This window comes from Ursus arctos, unplaced genomic scaffold (assembly GCF_023065955.2).
Source record: "Ursus arctos isolate Adak ecotype North America unplaced genomic scaffold, UrsArc2.0 scaffold_24, whole genome shotgun sequence".
Classification (NCBI taxonomy): Eukaryota; Metazoa; Chordata; class Mammalia; order Carnivora; family Ursidae; genus Ursus; species Ursus arctos.
Genome location: NW_026622919.1, coordinates 7,709,755 through 7,734,764, shown reverse-complemented (window position 1 = coordinate 7,734,764; position 25,010 = coordinate 7,709,755). Strand labels below are relative to the sequence as shown.

Here is a 25,010-nt window from a genome sequence, read left to right as displayed (position 1 = left end):
GACTTCAAGAGGACATCTCTGCTAAAGGAAGAGAGGGACAGAGGAAACCCCCCGCAGAGATGTTTAATTCTCAGTTAGCAAAAGGAATACCTAGGTCTTTGACCTTTTTCACTTGCTACAGCAAAATTTTACAGTATTAATATAGAAGATATCTCCCACCCCCACCCCCCAGTCCATGGGCAGGGAGGAGGAGGACAGGAGAAGGGAAGATGGTGTATGAGGTACTGTCAGTAAAGCACTTGGCATTATCAGCTTGCAATGTGTCCCCCAAAGACAGCGATTCCTATGGAAGGAGCGAGCAAGCGGGGGAGCAGGCAGCTGGCGGATGGCACAGATGGGTCTGAATTCTGGAGAAGCGAGTGGGGTGCTAAGGAGAGTGGGGAGGCTGGGGAAACCGAGCTGCTGGATGTGCTTGGAGGAAGAGGGTGTGTTTATGTGAAGCTACACCATGCACAGAAAAGACTGGAAGGCCATGCATGGCATTTTTACAGAGGTTGGGTCCAGGTAAGAGGATATCCAGGGTTTCTTGGTTTGAGTTTTTTACTCTGCTTTTCTATGTTTTCAAGGTATTTTCATTGCGCACATAATTCTTTTATATTTAAAAAATAATAGTAATTTGGGTTTTTTAAAGAAGAGATGTGCTCCTATGACAAAACAGGAAAGTGAGTATGGGCGGGTGTCACAGCTGGGAAGGAGGAGGGCAAGTGAGGACTCTCTTGAAAATGTACATGAGGGACAAAACATAGAACTCCTTTTTCCCACCATCCCTCCCCCTCCACCCCCCAAAATGGCCCAAAGCTTCATTCCCACCTGGTACTATGGACTCAGTATTTGAGTCCCCCGCAAATCCACATTGAAGTCCTAACGGCAAACGTGACAAGATTAGAAGGTAGGGTCTTTGGGAGGTGATTGGGTCATGAGGTTGGAGCCTTTGGGAAAGGGCCCTTATAAAATAGACATAAGAAATATGGGCGCTCTCTCTCCGTGAAGACATAGCCAGAAGGCAGCTGTCTGCAGGGAGCCAGGAGAGTCCTCACCAGACACCGAACCTGCCAGCACCTTGATCTTGGACTTCCCAGCCTCCAGAGCTGTGAGAGCATAAATGTCTGTTGTTTAAGCACCGCCGCCGCCGCCACACACAGAGAGAGAGAGAGAGGCTGTGGTGCTCTCTTACAACCCAAACAGACTAAGACAGGCGGCAAGATATGGAAGCAGGACTGGGTGGAATGGAGGCTTGCATCCTACCCACAGATGGGAACCGATGCAAGAAGGGCTCACCCACCCAGCACCCACTGCCTACTGCAGACCAGGAACCAGCTGGCCTCAGAGAAGTCATCTGAGGAGATGATTTGAATGCAGATTCTTGGGCTCCTCTCCACCCACTCAATTAGGTCTGGGCCAGAGTCCCAGGCCATTCTTGTGCACACTGATGTCTAAGGACTAGTGGAGAGACAAAAGACATGGGAAACAGGAGCAAACCTTGCTCCCCACACAAAAGAAGGGGTGCATTTCTATCATGAGGGGTCAGAAAGGCTTCTCTGAGAACTGGTGGGTGCTTCAGGGACAGACAGGCCTGACTCTGTCACTTACTAACCACTAAATTCATTGATATATCTTTCCAGACATTTTTGATCTACAGATTTCCCCTCCATCTTGTTCTTATATTCCTTGTAGAATATTTGTTGAAACCGATTGCTTATCCCGTAAGATAGATGACCTTTCTTAAGCACAGTCTGATGGCGTCACTTCCTTCCTTCAAGCCCTTCCCTAATGCCCCATGAACACAGTATGGAACTTCAGTGGGCTGAAGAATCACCCGGGAATCTTGCTACCATCCAGGTTCTCCAGCCCCCTCTTCAGATTTCCAGTTCCAAGGGTTGTGCAAGGGCCCTGGAATCAACATCCTCAGGAAGCCTCCTGGTAAGTCTGAAGAAGGTGGCCCACAGACCACATGCACAAGAAACTCTGCCCCTCCCCAGTTAACATGTCATTGGCTATCCATATTAGTTTCTTAGAGCTGCCATAGCAAGAACCATGAACTGGTGACTTCTAGCCAAAGAAATGTATTTTCTCATGGTTCTGGAAGCTACAAGTCTGAAATTAAGGTGTTGGCAGGAACATGATCCCTCCAAAGGCTCTAGGGAAGGATCCTTCCTTGCCTCTTCTAGTTCCTGGTGTGGCCCGCAATCTTGGTGTTCCTTGGCTTGTAAGATGCATCACCCCAATCTCTGCCTCCATTATCTCGTGGCCTTTTCCCTGTGTGTCTGTGTTTCTGTGTCTCTTCTTATACGACACCGGTCACATTGGATTTAGGACCCACCCTAATGACCTCATCCTTCACTTGTGAGAGACCGCATATGCAAACAGACAATGGCCAGACCATATATAAAAATAGGACTCTGACCCACAGTCTGCAGCCAACCCAGAAAGCCAACCCTTTATACAATAGTTCAAGACCGTTTAAACCTTTTAAACCTTGACCTCAGCCCTGTCTGCCTTTCCCTCTGCCATACTTTATGTTCCTTTTACACCGAACTATGTTCTATGCCCCAAAGGACACTCACTCTACTGTCTGAACGCTTAGCACATTACATTGAAACCACCTGCAAGTCTCCTCCACCAGATGTGGTACACTGCTCAGTGGGAGTAGCATCTCATTTACCTTAACATCCAGGGTGCCGAGCTCAATGTCTAATACGTACAGGTGCTTAATAAATATTTATGATTAAACTGCATGGCCAGGCATGTGCTTCCCTCTTTGCCCACTTGGAAAATTTTCATCCTTTTAAAGACCTCACTCCAGGGTAGGCACCAGTGTCACCCAGTGAAGGCTTCCTGACCCTCCACCCCACTCCAGAGGTGGGATTCCCCCAACATCTTGCACACTTGTCTGTTGACATCAGTGTGCTCCACTAGACAGCTCCCTAAGGCCGGGTGTGTTTTACATTACCTTATCTCCAGCGAGAAATACGATGTCTGGAACTGAGTAAATGCTTAAATAAATGCTTAAATAAATAAATAAATAAATAAATAAATAAATAAGGTTACATGCATGATTCTTGGACAAAAAATAAAAAACATCCCTCTCATATTCTTCCTGCTTCTTCCATATGCACCTTGTATCCACACTCACACCCACATAGCTCTAACGCCTGCAGTCACTTCTGTATGTATGAGCTTCTCCAAATACAATGCAAGAGAAGTCCCATTTGCTGTTCAGGTCCATCCTTCCTCCCATCTCCTCAATCTCTCTCTCCCTCTCTCTCCTTTTACATTTAATAACATTTACCACCTTAAAAAAAAAAGAAAACACTCTTTTCAGCCAGATGCTTTCCTCTTCCCAACTAAGGTGCTGAAAGAATGGAGTGCACCTGCCATCTCTACCACCTCTCCATCCACACCTCCTCCCTCCTCAACACTCTGCCATCTGCCTTCTGCCCACACTACCCCCGAAGCCACCAATGACTTCCTGGGTATTCAATCCAAAATGCATCTTTCAGTTCTCTTTATAACCCTACTTCTTTAGCCCTCCCTGCCTGGGAGACTCTCTCTTCTTGCCATCTAAGACAATGATTAGGTTCCTTTCCTGATTTTCTCTCTCTGGTGCTCATGCTGTCTCTGTCTCTGTCTCTCTCTCCCTCCCTCCCTCCCTCCCTCCTTCCCTCTCTGTCCTGGAGGACTTGTCTCTTAAACATTGGCATTTCCCATTCTCTTCTCTTCTCATCCCTATATTCTCTCTGGATGACCTTATTTACTCTGTGATTTCCAACTATCACCTTAGAGAATAACTCTCAAATTAAATGTCTAGCTTAGTTTCTTTGTCCCAAGGTATCTAGACTCACAGATCAAACTATTTGCTGGGCACTTCCTTCAGCTGTCCCAAAGGCATCTCAAACTAAGTACAACCTAAATGGAACTCGTTCTCTTCTGCCCACACTGTGCTCTCCTCCTCTATTCCTCTTCCAGTCTCTGGTACCACCATCCATCTGGTTACTGACCAGAAACCTGGGATTGTCTCCCCATTGCACCCCCACTCCCTCATTCCCTAAACCCCACAGTCTCTAGCTCTCCAGAGTCCTCCCTCTTAACTCTCTCCTCTGTAGCCCTGGTTTCACATCATGTGTTACAGTTCAAGCCCTGAACAGTTCTGTCCTGAATCCCCCCAACAGACTTTTCTGGTACCGTCTCCCCCAACAGGTGTCACATACCCTTGATCCATTTTTCCATACCCAGCCCAATTGTCTCCATGAAAGGAGAAAGTGATCACATCACAGTCCTCATAGAATCCCCAACACCCCCACTTCCTTCAGCATAAAATGCAAACTTCTTAGCATGATGTGCATAGCACGGGCACCACTGCCTCTTTGCAAATGTCATGATGTCAGTGTTTGTATCTTATTGAGACAGGACCCGGCACATAGCACATGCTCAGAAGTATTGGTTGAGTGACTAGAAGGACGGATGAGGGATCAGAGAGTCAGGAGAAAGAAAACAAGAGAAGGTAGCTGGCTTGAAGGACAGTTCAAGGAAGAGACTTCAAGAAGTAGGTGCTGGTCAATTATATCCTTTGGCCCTGAAGACCAGTTGACAACTATCTGCCATGTGGAGGTGTCCTGACTAGAATAAAGTTACATTTTCACAAATCTGAGGGAGCCACTCCACTTTGCTAGTCATAGTTCCAACCAACCCCAGCAAAGGATATGTTCATCAGAGGCTAAGTCAGTCCAGAGGGAAAAAGCACTATGGACACCATAACAGTTCCTCTCTGGGCTGGAGGCTTCAGTGGCTGCCATCCCTACCACTACCAGATGAATGAATGCAGAACGGAGTGGGCAGCAAATCACCCCGTGGTGAGGACCAAGCAGTGAGCTGATCCATGATCAGTAACACTCCACGAACCACAGCAATAACCAAGTCCAAAGCTAACCAAGTCATTAATACTTAGCTGGTTAAAAACAAACAAACAAACAAAAACGAAAGACAGTCACATAGATAAACAAAATAAAACCAAATGAACAAGTGAATAAAACTCCAGTGCAGACTGCCCGTGAAGGCATCCGGTCAAACATGACAGATTAAACACATGTAGTTCTCCTCTTCCCTTCTGGATTCCTCTAAAGTGATGGTAAAGGAATTTTAAAAAGCAAAAGTTTGTAAAGAGAAATACAGTGGAAATGACAATACACAAGAAACTGACAATACACAAGTGAAAATGACAATACACAAGAAAATGAAAAAAAAAAAAAAACCAGGAAGTTGGAAAGGGGCCAGGGAGGTAAGTGACTCTGTAGGATAGAGAAAATGAAATATGACCTTAAATGGGTAAAGCCAACCAGAGAGAAAGCCAATTCAAGCTGCCGATCTCCAGAAAGATCCAGGAGTCAGAGGCTCCAGGTAGGTCTGGAAAGAAGAAGATGGTTGAATGACTTTATAAGTGTGTAGACATCACAAAATTTTTTTTATTATAGCTACGTATGGTGATGGACGTTAACTCAACCTATGGTGGTGGCCATCTTGCAACATCTCCAGATAGGGAGTGATCATATTGTACACCTGAAACTAATAGAATGTCAATTATAGCTCAATAAAAAAACAACAACGACAGTGCTCAGAACCTTAGATCCCTTCCCCACCACTGTACATCCTCCTCTACCCCAGTTTAAAAAAACAAAATGATGTTTACTCAGGGAAGTGGCTGAAGCAGCCAGGCTCTGGATTTGGGGATGCCGGGTCCATGGAAAGGTCAGGATACGGTACAACACTGCCAGGTGGGAAACTAAACAAATGTCTGAATGTCTAAAGCTTAGTGAAATCCTCAAACACCTCCTCGGGCATGGCTCTAAGAGCATGGTAGCCAGGCTTATAAAGCCCTTAAGATCCAGCGTGGGGTCTTCCTGGAGAGCTGGCAGGCTAACAAAACAATCTACAGATTATGGGTGATACTCAACCAAGTGACCCTGTCTCCCGCACCTGAGAGTTCTACAGTGAGTCCGCCACCCGACAGCCAAGCCTGTGGACAGAGAGCCTTCAACAGGCATTTTAACGTTTCACTCTTAAATATAATCAGTAATCACCAAGGACCCCTGCAGAAAGCCTTGAAATGCAGATAATAATAAATAAGGAAAAGGAATTTAAGGGAAACAAATAAGCAAGAAGTAGAAGAAAACTAAAAATAAATAAAATCCTTAGAAACTTGAGGGTAAAATATTGCACGCGTGAAGCACGAATAGAAGGCTATTAAAGAGAGCCTGTTCAGAGAAGAGGACCAACTCCTAGAAATTAGAAATACAATAGTTGAAATAAAAGATCCAACGGAAGGGTGAGAAGATAAAAGATCACTCAGAAAGTAAAACAGAAAACAACAAAGGGACGGTAAATAGAGAAATACCAAGAGAACTGGAGAAATAGTCCATCTGAATAATACAAGTTCCAGAAAGGGAGACCAGTGACAATAGCAGTGGAATAATTTCCAAAAAACCCATGTAACAGCATCTTTAAAAACAAGGAACATGAGCTTTCAGATTAAAGAGGCCCGCTGAATTGAGGCCAAACACAACAAACGGTAAAAAACAGAAGTGATTTACACCAAAGCAGAACCGCATGAAATGTCATAACACCTGTTAGGAGGAGAAGATTCAAAACAGTTTTGGGGGAAAGTTAGGCACATCGACATCCACCCCAGAAACGAGGACGCTGCCTTCAAAATTCTGAGGGAAGGGGACTTCCGGCTGTGGAATAGAATTCTACACACGGTCAAATCGTCAGTTGAAAGTGAGGATAAAATAAAGACATTTTTAGATAAGCAGAGTATCCAAAAAATTTACCCCTTCCTATCAGCTGGCAAAACAAAACACCCAAATTTTAGTGGCTTTTAACCCAGTACACATGCACGGTCTCGTACTTTCTGTGTGTCAGGAATTTTGAGAGTGGCTTCGGTGGGTGGTACTGGTGGGCGGTTCGCATGAGGGGGCCGTGAAGGTGTCAGGGAGGCCACGGTCATCTGAGGCTTGACTGGAGCTCGCTCTTAGGGTTGTTGTTTCTCACCACGCAGGACCGCTCATGACATGGCAACAGGTTGTCCTCAGAAAGAATGATCAGAGAAAGAGAGAGACAGAGGAAGAGGAAGACAAACAAGGAGGAGGAGGAGGAGGGGAGAGGAGGAGGGAGGGGTATCAGAGAAGGGGAGGGGAAGGCAAGCCAGTCACCAGGATAGAAGCCACGGTGTCTTGTATCCCGTCCCCCCCACCCCCGCGCCCCGCAATGTCCGGAGTGGCATACCGTCACTTTTGTCATAGCCTGTTGGTTGCGTAGACCAAGCCTAGTACAATGTGGGAGGGGACCAGGAGATGGGGATTATTGGGCGTTGTTTTAGAGGCTGGCTACCACATGCCCCTTTTCAAGAAGCTCCTGGAGGAGCTGTTCCACCAAAATGAAGAAGCAATCCAGACCCAGAGTGGGGGAGGGGAACAGAGAACTAATGCTGGAAAGCAAGAAAGAAGCCTCAGGATGATGGTGAAGTTCGACATAGGAGCCACAAGGCCGACATCAAGGACAATCGGTCCAAACTGAGCAGAAGGACCAAGAGTTCCAGGAAGGATGCCTCCAAGACAAAAATGAAACCAATAGTCTGAATACCTTGAGAGAAGACTTTCAGTTCTGCCAGAATTTGAGGATGAGTTATAGATAGTTACATAGACTAGTGAGCAAGTTTTTTCATCTTTTTTTTTTTAAAAGAGGTAATCATTAACTCCAGGGAAAACACAGGCTCTACAAGAAAGAAGAGACCAGCAGAGAATAGTGCTTGGGTCAGCTTTAAGTAATATTTACATAGTTATAACAATGCAAACACTGACCACCGATATGACCAAAAGGATAGTAACTATACCTGGGGGGAGATGCATTGTTTAAGTGGTGAGTTGGGGATCTTTCCTCGGAGGAAGTCAAAAGAACCGAAAACAGGAAAATCAAGAAATAGAAGTGTGAGCGTGTCATTTGTAAACGTGGAGGTAAATAAGTAGGAAAAAAAAGCCGAAAAGGATTGGAAGCGTTCGCCCTCCAACAGTGTATGAGAAATGGAAAAGGACGGAGCAGCGATCCTTTATTCTACTTTGGAAGCCTACTCCTACTCCTTGACTTGCTGACCACGTACCTACAGAACTAGATAAAAATTAAATTTAAAATAAAAAGATGTGACTGGCTGAACAAATCCTTCTACCAGCTGGAACCAAAGATCAGCATATTGTGTCAGCCTATCTTTTACTCCCTGGACCTCAAATTATAGGCACTGATATCATTTTGGAAGAAACTACCCAGGATGAGTAACTCCAGCCCACTAGGCAGCCTCTGTCTGCTCAGGGCCCCCGGTGCCGCCCCCCTGCCCCACTACAGAAATGCATCACACGCTCGTTAAGCCAGGCACCACTAATTGCTTTTTGATGGACTGCCAGCTTTGTGGCAACATGCCAAGAACGGAGACAAAGACGGTTTTAGAGATGACAGCCCTTTTAGCCTTTCTCCTGTGTGGGATAGAAGAGACCATGAAAAAATAGCTGATTTCCAAAAGTCCACAGGGGCATCTCAGATGCAGTTCTTGCCTCGCATGCTTTCTGAGCATTTGCTAAGGAGCTGGGGCCTGAGGTGGGGGCTTCCGAGGTTCCTCACCAGGAGAGGACACAATCAAAAGTCTGATCACAGAGCTTGGGAAACTTACTCTTTCTCCCCTTTCCTCTGACCGGCTATTTGTGTTTACTGAATGAACAGATGGACGGGGGGACGAATGAGTGAATGAAGGCGTGTATCTGTGTAGCAGGTTCACGGACAGGGATAACCTTCGGAAGCACGATCACGTGGCCAGTGCCAATCACAGCAGAGCTGAACACCAAAGTGAGGATTGGCTATTTCCGGGCAGTCTGACAATCCAACCATGTGGAGAGGTGCTCCTCTTGGAAAACTACATACGTGCTCACTCAGTATCCCCACTGCCAAGCCATGTTGTGGAACTCTTCTTTGAAAACCCACTTTGGAGTCCAAAGCACGATGTTTAGAATAGACTCGCTGATGCCAAGTCATCATTTTTTTTTAAGGATGATCTGATATTTGGAACCAAGGGTATTTTGGTAAGTAACTTAAAATTTGTCCACATTGTGCACACATAGAAGACTTGTATGGAAAAGACATTTCTGAAGTTCCATTTAAATGAATTCGGGATTGAAAGAATCCTAAGGTGAGTGGCTCTGGAGCGTCCCGTGTGGTGAGGTCAAGTCCTATCTCTGCTGTCCCTGGCTCGGTCTGGCTGGGCTCGGGCCCCACCATGCGCTCGCCCACCTCTACCAGGAGCAAACACCCCTCCTAAGCCCTGACTCCAATTACTCAAAAGGGTTCCATGTTCCAGCAGGCTAGAAACAAAACCCAGGAATTGTTACGCTTCGCAACCCCTAATAAAAAGGTCTTGCCAGGGAAAAAGATTGAGTGTCTGAAGTGGCACCGAGAAATTAGTTTTTGGCGGCAGGCACAGGGACAATCTGTCAGAGAAGAGAGCTGGCTTCAGAAGGAGAGGGGGGGGGGGGGCGGAGAAAGAAGGGGGGAGGAGGAGGGGGCAGAAGCAGCCACTGGCGGCTCTGGGGGTAAGGGAGGACACAAGATGTTGTGGGGACATGGAAACCCCCGGTCCCCCCTCCAGTCCAGCCATCTGCTCTGCTCCGATGAGCAGGCAGGCAGGAAGGCACCACGAAGCTTGGGGACTGGCAGCTGGACCAGCAAACAAAACCAACAGGCCACCTCCCCCACACAAGGGAGAAGCCCTCAGTCGACTCGCTTTTGGAAAGTGGCCAAGTCTCATCACTGGGGCTTCACCTGGCTCAACGAAGCCCCTCCTGCCCTTGCACCTGAGACCCCTATCAATGCCCACGGGTCACTGTGGAGCCACCGGCTTGGGAAGGAAGGAAAATCTGCCCTCTCTGCCTTGCAGAGACTTTTGTGCTGCTCAGTGACAGCCTCACCTGGGGCTTCAGCACGCAGCCCAAGAACAGGCACTCAAGATCCTTCTCCAGCAGTAAATCTCCCCTGCACGACCTGCTTTGGCCCTCAGGGCCTCCTCATCTCAGCCCCACCAAGGCTGCAAGACTGTGGCTGCCTCACTCCCAGCAAGGCCACCCTGATCTGGCACAAGGGTCAGGGAGAGAGGAGATTTTCCTGGTCAGTGATGCCGGAGGGGACACAACTATCTGGGAAAGGAACACGGGGAGATGCTGCCTCTTCCGAAGGACTTCAGAATCTGCGGCAAACGCCGGGGTTCCGGGCACTGCAGTCATTTGATTCGGATTATCCGGGCTACGTCCCATCCCCGGATTGCAGGAGGGTGCGGAGGGGAGGGGGTAAGAAAAGTGGAGAGATGGGCTTTGGGGCCCCCTCCTGCAAGGCCCGAACCGGCCGGCGCAGAGACCCGATGGGGCAGTGAGTTCTGTGCGCTCACTCCACCTGGAGGCCAACAGAGGAACTGCAGCCTTTCTGGAAACAGGATTTAAATCTATTAACCTCAATTACTGGATTAACTCCAGGTGGCTCTTGCTTCTTGGGGAACAGAGGCCCTTGGGCAACAGAAATGTCTGACTTTAGGAGAGAGAGCGACTGCTCTGCCATCAGAGACGCTAGGAGTGAAGACCCCGCTGCCAACATCAGGCCAGCGTCTCCACTTGGAGAGCCTTTCCTATGGATCTGTGCCTCCCCCAAATCCTGTTAAAATGTAAACATTCTATGTCCCATTAAGGAAGAACTATCATTTTAGCCACTAGAGCAGGGAGAAAAGGACAAGAAGAATGTCCAGGGCTGGCAGGAGTTATTCGTGGAGAAAGGACCCAGTGGGATTCCTCAGCAAGGTCCCGGCTTCTCACAGGTACACAGACCCAGCTAAAGAACATGCCAGAAAGAAGAGCGTAATTCAGTGCAGTGATTCTAGCACTGCGGCCAGGATGAAATCTGGCTCTGATCTTCCCTGCTCTTAATACAAACAAAACCACTGAGACCTATTTGCTGGTTCTGGCCCATTTATGAAATTGCTGCCTGCCTCTCATAGCTGCGAAATACCCATTCCTCCAAGAGACAGTGTGTCTGCAGTGGACACTTGCCAAAGGGAACTGAGGTGCTGCCCCCCATCTCACCCTGACATCTCACTATGAGACGAGAGCGTTTGCCACCCGACAGGGCTTTTCCTTATGAGAGGGGACAGCTGTGATCCCATCTGCCAGTAGAGCAAAAGCTCCCAGGCCCCAGCCTGCACAAACTCTGCCCAGAGCTCCCTCTAGCCACGTAGCAGGGTTCCTGGGCTTAGGGGGTGGGTTGTGAGTTCACAGTGGCCCTGGAATAAAGAGACTGAGTGGGATGTTGTCTGACCCGGGACAGACTTTTCACTCCCACCCCCCAGCCCCCCACCAAAGTTCCTCTACCTGTGCAATGAGGTGGTACTATCCATGGTGCTCAGCTCTAGCTGACATTAAAATCATCTAGGGAGCTTTGAAAAATTATCTGGGCCCCATCCCAGCTCCATTAAATCAAAAATGCTAAAGATGGAGCCAGGGCATCTTCAGTGTTTAAAACTTCCCAGGTGATTCTGGTGAGCAGCCTGGTTATAAAGCCCTGAGCCAGGTGCTCTGCGAGGGCCACTGGGCTTCTGTGAGTCTATAAATCCCACCCTATAGGCAGCTCCCCTTTGCCAGGAAAGGGCTACCCCAGGAGCAGTTCAAAACGGGGGGCCAGGTCATGCAGCCGGAGAGCACCAGATAGCTGCTGTTACCTGGCTCTGTCTGGAAGGGAGAGGGAAAAGGGGTCCTCGGAGGACTGGATGGTTGTCAGGGCCTCAGAGAACTTGGAAGCAATCCAGAACTCACCAACACACATCATGAGGTTGCGGGGGCGGGGGGGGGGGTACATTGAAGGGAAAAGACCTTAAAACAACCAAAGCTATTCATGGGGGAAGGAGAAGTCCCTCCCTCACCTTAATCAGCCTCTGAGAGTGATTACAGGTGGCAAGGAGCCCCTTCTCTAACATGAGTGGCTCTGCAAATCATGCCTCAGCCCTTGGGAGGGCAGAGTGGTTAAGCTCTGTCACTGTAGCTGTGTGGCCTTGGGCAGGTTACTTAACGTCTCTGTACCTTGGCTGCTTTAATTCACCAATGGAGATAGTAATAATGGTGATGTGGCTCACAGGGCTGCAGTGAGGATGAATGAGTAAATAACAAAGCGTTTAGTAGGGGGGCTGACACACAGTGAACACTTAGTGCTAAAACTTTTTCACAGGGCAAGTTCCCATGGTTAAATAAATCGAGGAAACAGAGTTTGAGATAGATAGCCTCCTTCACTGCAAAGTTTCTCAAAATAACAATATTAAAAATAATAATGATATGTACCTCAAAAGTTGGGAGGATTAAATGAGATAAAGAATGTACGAGACCCTCAGCCCCCCATGCACATAATGGGTACTTAAGAAACATTACCTATGAGTGTTATTAGTAAGCATGGTGGATCTTTAAGAAAAGGAGAAGAATTTTCCATACTTGTGCTCTTTTTCTACAGAGCATCTTACAGAATCAGTGCTCCAGGACACACACTCTGGGGGAAAAAAAAAATCACAGGGCAGGGTGGCCGCATGTCTTCCAACCCTGTTGCCAAGGGACTGAAAAAGAGGAGCCTGGCTAGGGCGCAAGCAGCAGGGATTTGGTCATCGGGAATCATGTCCTGCTGGAAGGGAAGGGCTGGGAATCGTCTCCGCCAGCTCCCACACATCGTGTGGGGTGGGGTGCCTGTGGAAGGGGCAGGTGTCTGCGATCCGGGAGAGCTGATTTGACTCCTGACTGTGCCCCTCTCAAGCTGGGTGAGCTGGGACAAGTCACGGCACCTCTTAGAGCCTGCTATCTTTCCCTGTACCATGATGGGAGGTGGGTTATAAATTTGAGAATTTCTAAACTCCCTCCTGGGTCCAGGATTCTGTTTATGTGCATTTCTGTCAAAATGGGGGAGACAAAAGAAAAGGGAATACAGTCTAAGCCGTGGTGTCTTCCACCCATGATCCCAGATGCTATACTGATTTGCAGTGGTTTCCACTGATGTTCTAATGCCCGCTCACTCACTCAGCCATTGTAATCCATACGGATTGAGGATGTGAATAGAGAGAAAGGGTAAAGGCATTAAGCCAAACCGCACCTGTTAAGCGGTGGGGGGTGGGGGAGAGAGAAACGAAGACTGGTCCTCACCTTAACCCCTTCTGTATCTAAAGAGACCGTGAAACCCGTTCTGCCGAATGGCCAGATTTTTCAAAGAAATCTGGTGACCGTATTCCATATTTTCCAAAATAAGTATCAAAACCACAATGTCAGAAAGGATTTTTTGTGGCACTAGGTAGAAGAAGCCGTCTCAGCGACAGGATGTGGAAGCTGACATCCCAATTTTGGAAAAAATGCGGGTGGTTTAGGGGTGACAAGAGACAGAACAGCTGAAAACAGGGGTGCCCCTCCAGGTAGCTGGGGTAATATCATCACGCCCGGGGCCTTCTCTTCCTCTACATGTCAGTATGTTCTCCACAACAGCAGTGCTGATCTTTCCACATCAATAGAACGGCGAACTTCATCCTCAGCATTCCCACAGAGATGGTAAAACCCATCCTGGACGCTTGGACGGGCTTCCACCACTCCCAACCAGGTCCAACCCTTCTATCTCCTGCTTCCCCTCCCGGCTTCATTGCGAGACTTCCGTCCCCTAAACTGATTGCAGGGAAACAATGTCCCCCATTTAACTTACTAAGCCGTGAGGAGACATAAATGACCTATTTGGGATTTGCCTCCACGACTGTGCTCCTAGACTGTGAACTTCTCACCAAAAAAGCGAATGGACTAGCATCTCCCCAGGTTACAGGCTGAGCACCAGCCTGGCCCTTTGTCCTGCTTCTGTTCTCGATTTCCTGTTGTCTATTGTCTCTCTGATAAGTGCTGACAGAGGGAAGGGGATTATTTAATTGCTTTAAAGATATCAAACAAGCCAGCCCCGGGGTTATCTCCTACCCACCCCCTCGATTTTCCTGGCTCAAGGTTCTGTTACTTAGTTACTAACTGAGCTGCAGAGAAGTAGAGGCAGCCCCAGGTGGGGCAGTGCAGACTTCATTCAGCAGGTGGGGGTGGAGGGGGGGAGTCGAAAGAATAGCCATTAGGAGTCAAATAGGGAACCGAGCCTCAGGGTAGCTGCCAAGTACCGGTGGCAGCAAAGCCAAACAGGTCTTTCGAGGCATTCAAGGCGGGGAGGGGGAGGCGGGCATTATCTAGACGAAATCAACAATCCTTCTTGATTACATGTTTTCTGCTGTCAAGGTCAATGCTGTTCAGTTCCCATTCACTCTGCCCTGCAGAAGACACAGGTGTGCCTGAGGTGGTTTGGGCCAGTAGTTTTTCCAGGACCCAACCTGACTTAGGCAAGGAGAGGAGACGTCCCAAGAAAAGGACAGGAAGGGGCGTTTCACTGGTCCAGCTCTGAGATAAAGAACATTGTTGGAGGAGGTAGGTCAAGGGAGGGTGTTACTGCTTGTTGACCCGCAAGCTGGCCTCAGGCAATTGGAGGCTCTTTACCCTCCTTCCATGCCCTTGGAATATACGTTCTGCCCGTTGTTCCCATACCAGGAGCCACTGCAAGGATGCAGCATTGAGAGAATAATGTATCACTGAGACCATCTGGCCTTTAAAGCCTCTACATAAACTTTCAAGATTTTTGCCGCGGGTGCAGAAGTACCTAAGTACCTAAGACAAACCTCCTAAGAAGATTCTCTTCTTCCTAAAACCGCCACCTGCCAATCTGGAGTGGCCTGCCTGTTTCTGCAGTCTCTCTTTGCCCTCTGTGTATAGGGACAATTTCACAGGTCACCCAGGGAACTCCGAGTTTGCAAACCAGCAAGCACACAGAGGGGTGCCCAAGCACCACCCAAGGAGCCTTGAAGAAAGACGACCCTGATCTTACAGGAGCGGTCTGCTTTTGCTGGAATCGTCCTCATACTAAAATAGACATAAAAACAAACCAAGCATCGTCCCGTCAGGGTCACTATCAGGGGGGATCGGGGAAACGAAGGCCGGCAGTTCATTTCTTGTGTAGGTTACAAAACTGTGCTTACTCTTTTTTAAAATGACACCTGTTCAAGACCTTCGAAAAGATAACATGATCACAAGGAAAGACATCTGAGAGTGGAGTGGGCACTTTGTGGGTCTCACTTTACCTAGACACCAGTTGGGTCACTGGTTTTAAACTGGAGGGGACAACAGCTATGGCTGTAGTAACTGTATGCCCCGAGCATACGGAGTTCTGAGCCCAATGCCACTCTGCCCTCCTGGGACTCTCACCACCTCATCTCTCCCAGCCGCCCGTGAGCAGGGGCACCCCCCTCTGGTGCGCTACCCGCCCCAGCCCCTCTACCCTACACAAAGGAGTCTAAAGAGAAGCTGGCTCCCCGATGGCTTGGAACAAGAGGTAACCACTAGCTCAAATTCTTGTCTAGCTCCTAAGCTCCAGGATGAGGGATGCAAGCCCCATCATAACCAACATCTCAGAAAGAGACAATGAAAAGCCCTGATCCCCACCCCCAGCAGAGTGGGCACCCCAAGACACAGCCAAGCCTAGAGAGAAACCTGCAGCTGACTGCTACCTTCCCTGGTGGCTTCTTTCCCAGGTCACTCACCCATCTCTAGGGTTCACCCTACCTGCTAAACAGCCTCTGGACTTTAACTGTTAACTGGTGAATCTGGAAGTCAGATAATAGGACGGAAAGACCAAGGCAGCTCAGCCTATACCAAAAACTGTAATGGATGTTTGTTTTCCATTCCCCATCTTCCAAAACTGGACCCAGGATGGTGAGTTGTGGGCATGGACTTGGAGGAGGATGAGGAAGGAGAGGCTGCAGGATTATGACTTATTAATCTATTTGGAACAGAGGCTGAATCATCGCAGTCAAAAATGAAATCGCTTTAACTGGGGCGGTTCAGCTCCCACTGCCTGCGTGTCCCCCTTCGCACACAGCACGCAGCAGGGGAGCTGAGCTGAGTCGCACCAGCAGGTGCGGACCAACAGCAGGCTTACAAAGCCTGGTGACTGGCTGTACGGTCGCTGCACCTCTGAGCACGGACATTTGGGAGAGGGCAGGAGTCGCCGCTCTGCTGAGCCTCTGGCGGCTCCTTGAACCGAATTCTGGAACCCGTGTGCCCCCTCGCTCACTGGGCGGGCGGGGAGGGGTGCCGGCCACTGCATTGAGAAGTGCTTTCCCCAAACCCATTTCCTCCCTGCCCTCCCCCTAGCCCTGCGCCCTGGGACGACCAACGGCAGACACAGCTTTGCCAACTTGTCTGACGGAGGAGATGGCAGGGGTCCTGGCGCGAGTCTGGGTCCCCCGGGCCGCCACCCCAGCTGCCTGGGATATGCTGGATGAAACACAAACGATTCTGTGAAACCAGTAAGAGGGAAAGCAGCGCGTGTCCCTGCCAGGAGTGTGAGTGTAGGGGCGGCCAAGATCGCCGACCCTTCACGCCCCTGCCGCCCGTGAGCGCCGCCCGCTAGCTCCGCCCGCAGCCCCCGGCGGATTCTCCACGCGGCTCAGCCCGGTCCTCCTACGGACCGGCGGGCGGAGCGAGGCTGCTGTGACGTAACCCGGGGGGGGGGCGTGGGGAAATGTGCCGAGGGGCCGGGGCTCCGCGGGGCCAGTCCCGGCGACGCAGCCACCCGCGCGCGCACGCGCTCGCTCGGCCACCGGCGTCCCGAGCCCCAGTCCGCGCTTGGCGCCGGGGGTCTGCGGGCCCTTCGGGCTCCGGGCGGCTCGAGGGGCAGGCGGGAGCCGGCAGCGCTGGACGACGAGCGCCAGGTGCCAGTCAAGCTGCTGCGCTCCTGGACGCCGGGCTGGATTGGGGACGGTCGCTGGGTGCGGGCGAGCCAAGCTAGCGGATTGCAGCGGAAAAGCAAAGGTGAGGCGTGTGGGAGAGTGTGTGTGTATGTGTGTGTGCGCGCGCGCGGGTGTGTCTGTGTGTGAGAGAGAGAAAAGGAGACGCACTTGGGCACCTGGGTGCATCTGCGCTGCATGGTGGTGCGCACCTCGGTGTGCCCAAGAGTAGGTCCGGGTGCGTGGTTCTCTGCCCTGTGCCTTTTGGGGGGTGATTTTTGTGGCAATGAACGACAGCGGCTGTCCGGCGTGAGTGGGGGCTGTGGGTCGTGTGTGCAGGAACGGACGTGTCCGAACCACGGCATGCTGGTGTGGGTGGCATGCGCCCTTGTCCAGTCCTCGTCCCCCAGCCGACTCGTCCAGGTGGTAGCTGCGACAGGGACAACTTCTCTCCCAGCCACCTGCAAAAGAGCCTCCAGGGGAGGAGAGCGAGTCTGCTGGGGCGGGGACGGGGGTGTCCCTGCTCGGGCTTCTGCGGGGCTTGCATCCCGAGATCCGAGATCGGAGCCTGTGAGGGGCAGGCGGCGGAGCAGAGAAAAGGGAGCGCTTCTCTGTTCTTCCTTTCCCGGCCTGGGAGATGGTCTAGGGTCCGCTCCCCCAGCACCCAGAAGGAGAGGACAGTTTGCCTATGTTTGGAAAGACCAAATCCCTGAGTGGCCCGCGCCCGAGGCGCTGGCCAAGTGCCCAAGCGGCTGTTCCCCTCTCCCAGCCATCCCTGATGTCTCACCACCCCCTCTCAGCGTTTAGAAACTGGGGTGCTGGCACGACCATCTTTAATCCCCCCCATCGTACTCCTGGAAATAGGAAATTCTTTAGGAAACCCTTGGATCTGAGAGCCATCGAGTTGAGTGATGAGGATTTTCTGTGCCCGTCCCGGGGAACCGAATGGGCTGCCCAGAGTCTCACCTCTCCCCTATGCCCTTTGCCAGCGAGGCTGGGGCTTTTCTGGGGCGCTCTAGCGCCACGCTGGCCCACACCTGGCTATTGTCTCTCCCGCAGGTGGGGCTGAGACCTACTGGGTTTAACAGGCCACTGGAGAAGTGACGGTGGGGAATGAATGGGGTGGGGGGGTGATGCGGAGGTGGAATGCTGGGGAGAAAGGAAAAGCTGAAGGCGAACAGGATTTCACACCCGTTCCTGATGCCCAGTCCCCATCCCCACGCTCAATTCTTAGGCTCTGGGAAAAGGAAGGGATGCTCCAGACCATTGTCACCCTCCTCTCCAACACAGCCCAGACTCAGTCTCAGAGGACACCAACAACCAGCCATTTCCAGGGTCTGTAACTCTTAGGCTGGAAAAATAAAGCAAAAGCAGAAAACCAAACCTCCTTGTGCGTTTAATCGAACCACAATCCAACAAGTATTGATTGCCGGGCATTGGGCTCCACTTTCACTGGGACCCAAATGAAGCAAAAGTCCCTGGGAGACCTCAGGCGGCAGACTTCGTTGTTAACGGAATCAGAGTCACCGTGATTTAAGCTCATTTCTTCCCTGGAGGAGCCTCCGCACTCTGGGCTGGCTCCGCAGCTTACCTCCTCTGCCACCTTCCCCGAGCTCGGCCCGCTGTTTATTCCTGCTTCTCAGCCTCTTTAGAGAAGCATTGACCCCATGCAATTCCATGCCGCTCACTGAGACTCCAGCCAACAAGGCAGAGTTAGGGCAAGAGGTCAGAAGTTGACTCTCCCTCACCTGCACCATCAACATCCCTATACCTCCGAAAGCTCTAGATAGAGCTTCTGCCACCCAGGGGTCTTCACACTCACCCAGACACTGGAGTGTGAGCTTGCATGTTACATAGACGCGACCCTGGAAATGCTAGTGATTAATGTACACTCCAGTACAGGCAGCTTCAATAGGATTCTGGGTCTGTAGAATTAAAGTACCGATAAGACAGTTAGAAAAATAGTGGAAACAACCCACATTAATCCATGGATACCAAAAAATGGTATCTTTACCACTTTTTGATAGCTGCCGGTTTATGCTTTTTACCCAATGCAGAACTTAAATCCTGGGTCCCCAAAGTACTTAGCAGAAAGGTCAGCCACAAAGCCCAGACCCCACTTTACAGACAGTTGTCTGGCAGGGAAATTAGCACAGAGAAGATAAACAATGCGCCTGGCAGTGCAGAAGGAATCAGAGGCAAAGGTGGGCAAGGATCTTCGAGTACTTGTTGCTGGGGAAGTGCCCCCTAGCTAATTAGCAGTCTTGCCAAGCATAAAGGAGCAATCTGCAGTCTTCACTCAGGCCCCGGGGAAAGTGCCCGGCTCAGGAGAAATGTCTCCACCAAGTGAATTATTCCCTCTGTGTGCTGAGCACACCACCCCATTACCATCTTCTCTCTTACTGGAATCACCTCCTTCCTGCCCTCCCTGCTTCACTCTTCATATATTCAAGACCCAGCCCAAACATTCCTCTTCCAAAGCCTCCCCTGAATCCTCCAGGAAAGGAAGGCATCCTCAAGCCCTGTGTTCATTTCTCCATGCAATTCACACCCTAGATGAGCTGGCTTCCTCTGCCTGTCTCCCCTCCTAAATTCTCACCTCCTAGAGGGCACCCCAGCCGTGTCTCCTTCAAGCCTGGATCCCCGGTGTGCAGAACAAAGAAGCCCCCAGCGCTGGCTTTTGCATGACAGTAGACAAATCATTTACTTATGTGATGAGCTATTGTTTTAGATCTTAGGCCAAGCCGGTAGTGTTACAATTACTTTCCCAGCATGATGGTAAAACGAGTCAGCTGTTTTAAACCAAAGCCCAATTATCAGTCACTTGTTTTCCAGCCCACTGAGCAGCAGATAGGATGCTGTGGAAAGTGCAGAAGGGTCGGGTGTCCTGTGTTTAAATCTCAGCTCCGCCAGTTATATACACGGAATGGGAGCAAATTACTTAAACTCCCTAAGCCTTGGTTTCTCATCTGTAAAATGGGGACGGTGATCCCACTTCATAGGACGGTTGGGAAGATCAAGGGGATGAGTGTGAATGAGTTACTTCGCATTTGGAATTCACTTCTGTGAATGAGCCTGACTCTCTCACGCCTGGCTCCTGTTTTCCTCCTTCATCGGGGGATCCCAGGCAAATCCTCTGGAGTGTTAGAAGATGAGCGTTCTGAAGCAGCATCCCCCCGAGGGACTCTCTGAGGCATGTGGAGGTCAAGCACTGGGTATTGGAGAAACGAAAACAGAAGAAAAAAAAATAAAATAAATCATGCGTTTTAAATATAAAAGCAAGCCAGATTTTTATTTTTTAATATTTAGGACCATACATTTGTTCATTCTATGGGCAGCTTTCAGTAGATTACAAATAAATGAGACGGTAGAGGAGAAAAGGGGGAAAAATAAGACTTGTTGAGTCCTGATTATGAGCCCAGGACAATGCTAGGTGCTTCCACATACATTTCATCCCTTAACCTTCTGGGCACCACCATTTTAACCAATGAGAGTCGGGGTGGTTAAGTGCCTGGCATGAGGTCACGTGGGCTTCCTGGTGGAATCCTGGTTTGTTTTACCTCTAAAGTCTGGGATTTTTCCACTCTGGGGTTTTCAGAATGGAAAGACTCCAAAGCAGTCGACAAGTCAGCGATGTCCTCACGGGGAGCAGGCCAGGAATGCCGGTGTCAGATCCCTCTGAGTCAGGGCTGGACTTCACGCTCTGCCTTTGTACAGTCTGGACCAGTCAATTTCTTAGGAATCAAAGTACGGGCTTTGTTTTTGTTTTGGGGGTGGGGTGTTTTTTGTTCCGGGGTTTTTTTGTTTGTTTGTTTGTTTTTGCAGCCACAGCCATCTCCCACATGTGCGTCACCAAAGATGACAAGATAAACTATGATGACTTAACCCAAACCCTTCCCCCCTGTTGGAAAAACAACTCAAAAAGTCTGCACACTGATGAGAATGGGCTGGTAGCTCTAACACTGAGGCAGAAAGATAACACATTGTCAACGGAAGAGTCTGTCTGAGAGGGTAAACCAGAAACACGGAAGGCTGGTGAAAGCATAAGTAGCCTCTGACTGATGGGCCCATCTTCCTTTCTTCCTTGCAGATGTCACAGTGGACCCTTTGTCTCCAGGACACATTAAGGTGAGAATAAGATCTCTGGCTGGCTGGGACTAGCCTAAGGGTGTAAGGCAGCCATGGATATGGAGTATGAGCTACTCAACGAGAGCCGCACTTGGCTTTCCCCTCCATTTGACCTCGATGGCTCTGTGGTGGCGGCCAACAGCTCAAACCAGACAGAACCATACTATGATCTGACCAGCAATGCAGTCCTCACGTTCATCTATTTTGTGGTCTGCATCATTGGATTGTGTGGCAACACACTTGTCATTTATGTCATCCTCCGCTATGCCAAGATGAAGACCATCACCAACATTTACATCCTCAACCTGGCCATCGCAGATGAGCTCTTCATGTTGGGTCTGCCCTTCCTGGCCATGCAGGTGGCTCTGGTCCACTGGCCCTTTGGCAAGGCCATTTGCCGGGTGGTCATGACCGTGGATGGCATCAATCAGTTCACCAGCATTTTCTGCTTGACCGTCATGAGCATCGATCGATACCTGGCTGTGGTCCACCCCATCAAGTCGGCCAAGTGGAGGAGACCCCGAACGGCCAAGATGGTCAATGTGGCCGTGTGGGGAGTCTCCCTGCTGGTCATCTTGCCTATCATGATATATGCTGGGCTTCGGAGCAACCAGTGGGGGAGAAGCAGCTGTACCATCAACTGGCCAGGTGAATCTGGGGCATGGTACACGGGGTTCATTATCTACACCTTCATCCTGGGGTTCCTGGTGCCCCTCGCCATCATTTGTCTTTGCTACCTGTTCATTATCATCAAGGTGAAGTCCTCTGGAATCCGTGTGGGTTCCTCCAAGAGGAAAAAGTCTGAGAAGAAGGTCACACGGATGGTGTCCATAGTGGTGGCTGTGTTCATTTTCTGCTGGCTTCCCTTCTACATCTTCAATGTCTCCTCCGTCTCGGTGGCCATCAGTCCCACCCCAGCCCTTAAAGGCATGTTTGACTTTGTGGTGGTCCTCACTTATGCTAACAGCTGCGCCAACCCTATCCTGTATGCCTTCTTGTCTGACAACTTCAAGAAGAGCTTCCAGAATGTCCTCTGCTTGGTCAAGGTGAGCGGCACAGATGACGGGGAACGGAGTGACAGTAAGCAGGACAAATCCCGGCTGAATGAGACCACGGAGACCCAGAGGACCCTCCTCAATGGAGACCTCCAGACCAGTATCTGAACTGCCTGAAAAATAAATAAATAACACGCCAAGCTCTGCCAAGTGGCATGTGCTCCCTGCCCCCACCCCTCTCCTTCCTCCCACCCATCACACCTGGCTTCTAGAATAGGGAATTGCTCAGCATGAGTCCAATCAGAGAACAGTGTTTGAGCCGGCTTATCTGAGTGAATGATAATGTATTAAATTGATTACACCCCCCCTCCCCTTAAAGTGAATATTTAAATGCAGGCAGATGATTCCAAGTCAGGAGAAGAAGAGATCATGCCTGGGTATGATCTGTAGAAGTGGTGAAGCTCAACAAAAATAGAAAAGTTTATCTATGTGTTTAAAACCTAATATGTAACCTTGTGGTCTTACATTTATACTTCTCTATTCTACTCCTCGCTAGCCCCTGTATAGTCATTACCTATGTTTCCTGTGTTCAAAAGTACACAAGTAGCAAATTGAAGTATGCCTAGTATAGGTGGACGTTTATTACAATGTGGTACCTGCAGAAATGGACTTGCCATGAAGCCAATAAAGTTTAAGCTTCAGGGATCTCTCATGCTTGGGCAGTATTTTCACATGACCACACGTTTAAAAAAAAAAAAATTTGTAAAAGTAAGATATTTTTGTATTCTTTTTCTTAAAGAGGTTTCCTTAAAGCTTCCAGTCTCTCAAACCCACCTCTGCCCCTGCGAATTGGCCTTACTAATTTCAGGCAAGTTAGATCAAAGTAAGAAGGAAGAGGGAAAAGAGAGTTGAGGACCCAGAACACAAATTCATGTGTTTTCTCTTCTTGGATATAATCAAAGAATTATTCATTTCCTCAAAAGGACATAAATGGTTGGGGTCATCGATTATTGTATTTATCAAAACAAAGTCTGCTTTGTTATACGATTGCATTTTTTTTCTCCTTAATTTGCTTTAGTCTTTCTTAGGGAGCCATGGATGGGGAGAGTAGAGGAAATCACCGACACAAAAGGCAAAAAAAAAAAAAAAAAAATGGACTGTGATTCTCGTGGGGAAAGCATTTTATTTTCCCCACCATGAAAATAAATGAGTAAGAATAAAGCAAAATTACACTTTTATAAGAAACCATGAAATTCTTTTTTTAAAAAATGCCAGACTTGGCTTCCTAATGAAAGAAAATGGAAATATAGTTCAATGACTCCTCTATAATTTTTTGTTTTTAAGGAGTGGATACAAAGCTAGGCACTAAAAAAAGAAAATTCACAGTGTACTAAAGACCTGAGGACCCTGTTCCTAACACACAGGCACGTGTGCCAGCCCAGCAATGTGTAGCACGTAGCAGGTGCACGAGGAGGAGTGTCGGAGAGTCCCGTCCCTCGTAGGTACACCTGTACCACCTTCCTCGCCCAGTAGACACATTAAACATCCACCTTTAATGCCACGGGCTCTCTGAGCTGTACCTCACGCACAGGCATACTAGACAGGCACCTCACACCATCAATGACATTTTTCTGTCCCTGAAATGGTAGATGAGCTCACCTACAACCCATTAGTAAGAGATGATGCCCATTTCACCAATCACCAGGGTCTGAAGTAATATACAGTCGGGTGTTTGTGAGGATGCCATCATCTCTGGGTTTTGAGGAAAGCCGCACTCTTAGTGTCTCATGTATAGATGTGGCCGGAAAAATGAGCTTTCCTCTCCTGGCTCCTTGAGCAAGGGCCGTTTGACAGAATGACTAAGAACTCCACCTGTGGCGGTCGCTGTTAATGGGCTGCCTTCATTCTGTCCATATTATTCACGCCACCTCGTTCCCAAAAGTACTTATCGAGGCCCAGGAAAATGTGTTCGGTAATATTATGATAGATAAATAAATCCGTGCAAAAATTAAAAGAGGTACAATTATAAGATGAGACTCTAGGAAAGCTGTGACCCGAAAGTGCCCACAGTACAACCTCCCACTATGACTGAAGGAAAGGTCAGCTGTAAGTTCTGCTCGGGACGTCCTAGCAGCCACGACGGATAGAAGGTGACTGCGCTTACCCCCCTCCATAAAAACAAGCAAAGATTTGGAAGGAAATGCTTTAAACCCAATATTACCATTACTAATAATATGAAATGTTCCAGGGTCTTTGAATAAAGGCTCATTTTTTACTTAGGGAAGTGATTCCAAGGGACCAAGAACAGATGGAAATAATTTCAGGGAAGACAGACTGTGTAGCACTCAGGCTCCTGCAATCAGAGACAGCCTCCAAGGAGGCCACGGCCCACGGCAGCCATCCAAAGTCTTCAAACAAAATGCATATCCAGGTATACGGTCGCTGCTTAACAGCACGGTGATCATTCTAAGGGGCCTTTAAGACTGAAGCCGTAATTTGGTCCAAATCAGCCAGCAGGTTGCTACTCTCTGAAAAGGAATTCTCCACCTTTTGAAATATCTCTTTCAGGGATAGCTTGCTCTCTGGTGGTTTTCGTTCTTCCAAAAGGAGTAAACATTTTAACTTAAATGTGAACACAATTTTAATTCCAAAATGCAAGCTGCACCTTGACTCAACATGTAATTATGAACATGAATCTGCTGGATGCCGGGAGAGAACAAAAAGTAAGGCCCCTCCACTGATTTGAGGGCAGCCGGTCATCTGGATTACACGAGCTACTATTTAAACCTACCCGTTAGCACGGGTAGTTAAGAGCTGGTTAAACCTAAGTGGATCTGGCAAGAGAGGCATCAGGAGGAGAATGTGACATTGTGGCCTGTGTTGAATGACGTCAGTTTGTGTTTCAGTAACACGGAGAGTTGAATATGGAACGTGGAGTTGAAACTTTGGTGGAGTTCGTGCCATAGCTTGGGACAGTCTAGGCGGACAAGGAGAGG

General features: G+C 49.2%; 2 protein-coding genes across 4 annotated transcripts in view; one reads left to right on the top strand and one right to left on the bottom strand.

Annotated features, from left to right (window-relative positions):
• The window catches only part of SLC39A11 (solute carrier family 39 member 11), a 565,309-nt gene that overhangs the window by 522,646 nt on the left and 17,653 nt on the right, over nucleotides 1-25,010 (bottom strand). The gene's annotated exons all lie outside the window — the stretch shown is intronic.
• SSTR2 (somatostatin receptor 2) lies at nucleotides 16,782-23,130 on the top strand. The gene is made up of 2 exons (XM_026512330.4): nucleotides 16,782-16,976; nucleotides 20,982-23,130. The coding sequence occupies exon 2, from the start codon at nucleotides 21,073-21,075 to the stop codon at nucleotides 22,180-22,182; it is 1,110 nt and encodes a 369-aa protein (XP_026368115.1). The 5' UTR covers nucleotides 16,782-16,976; nucleotides 20,982-21,072; the 3' UTR covers nucleotides 22,183-23,130.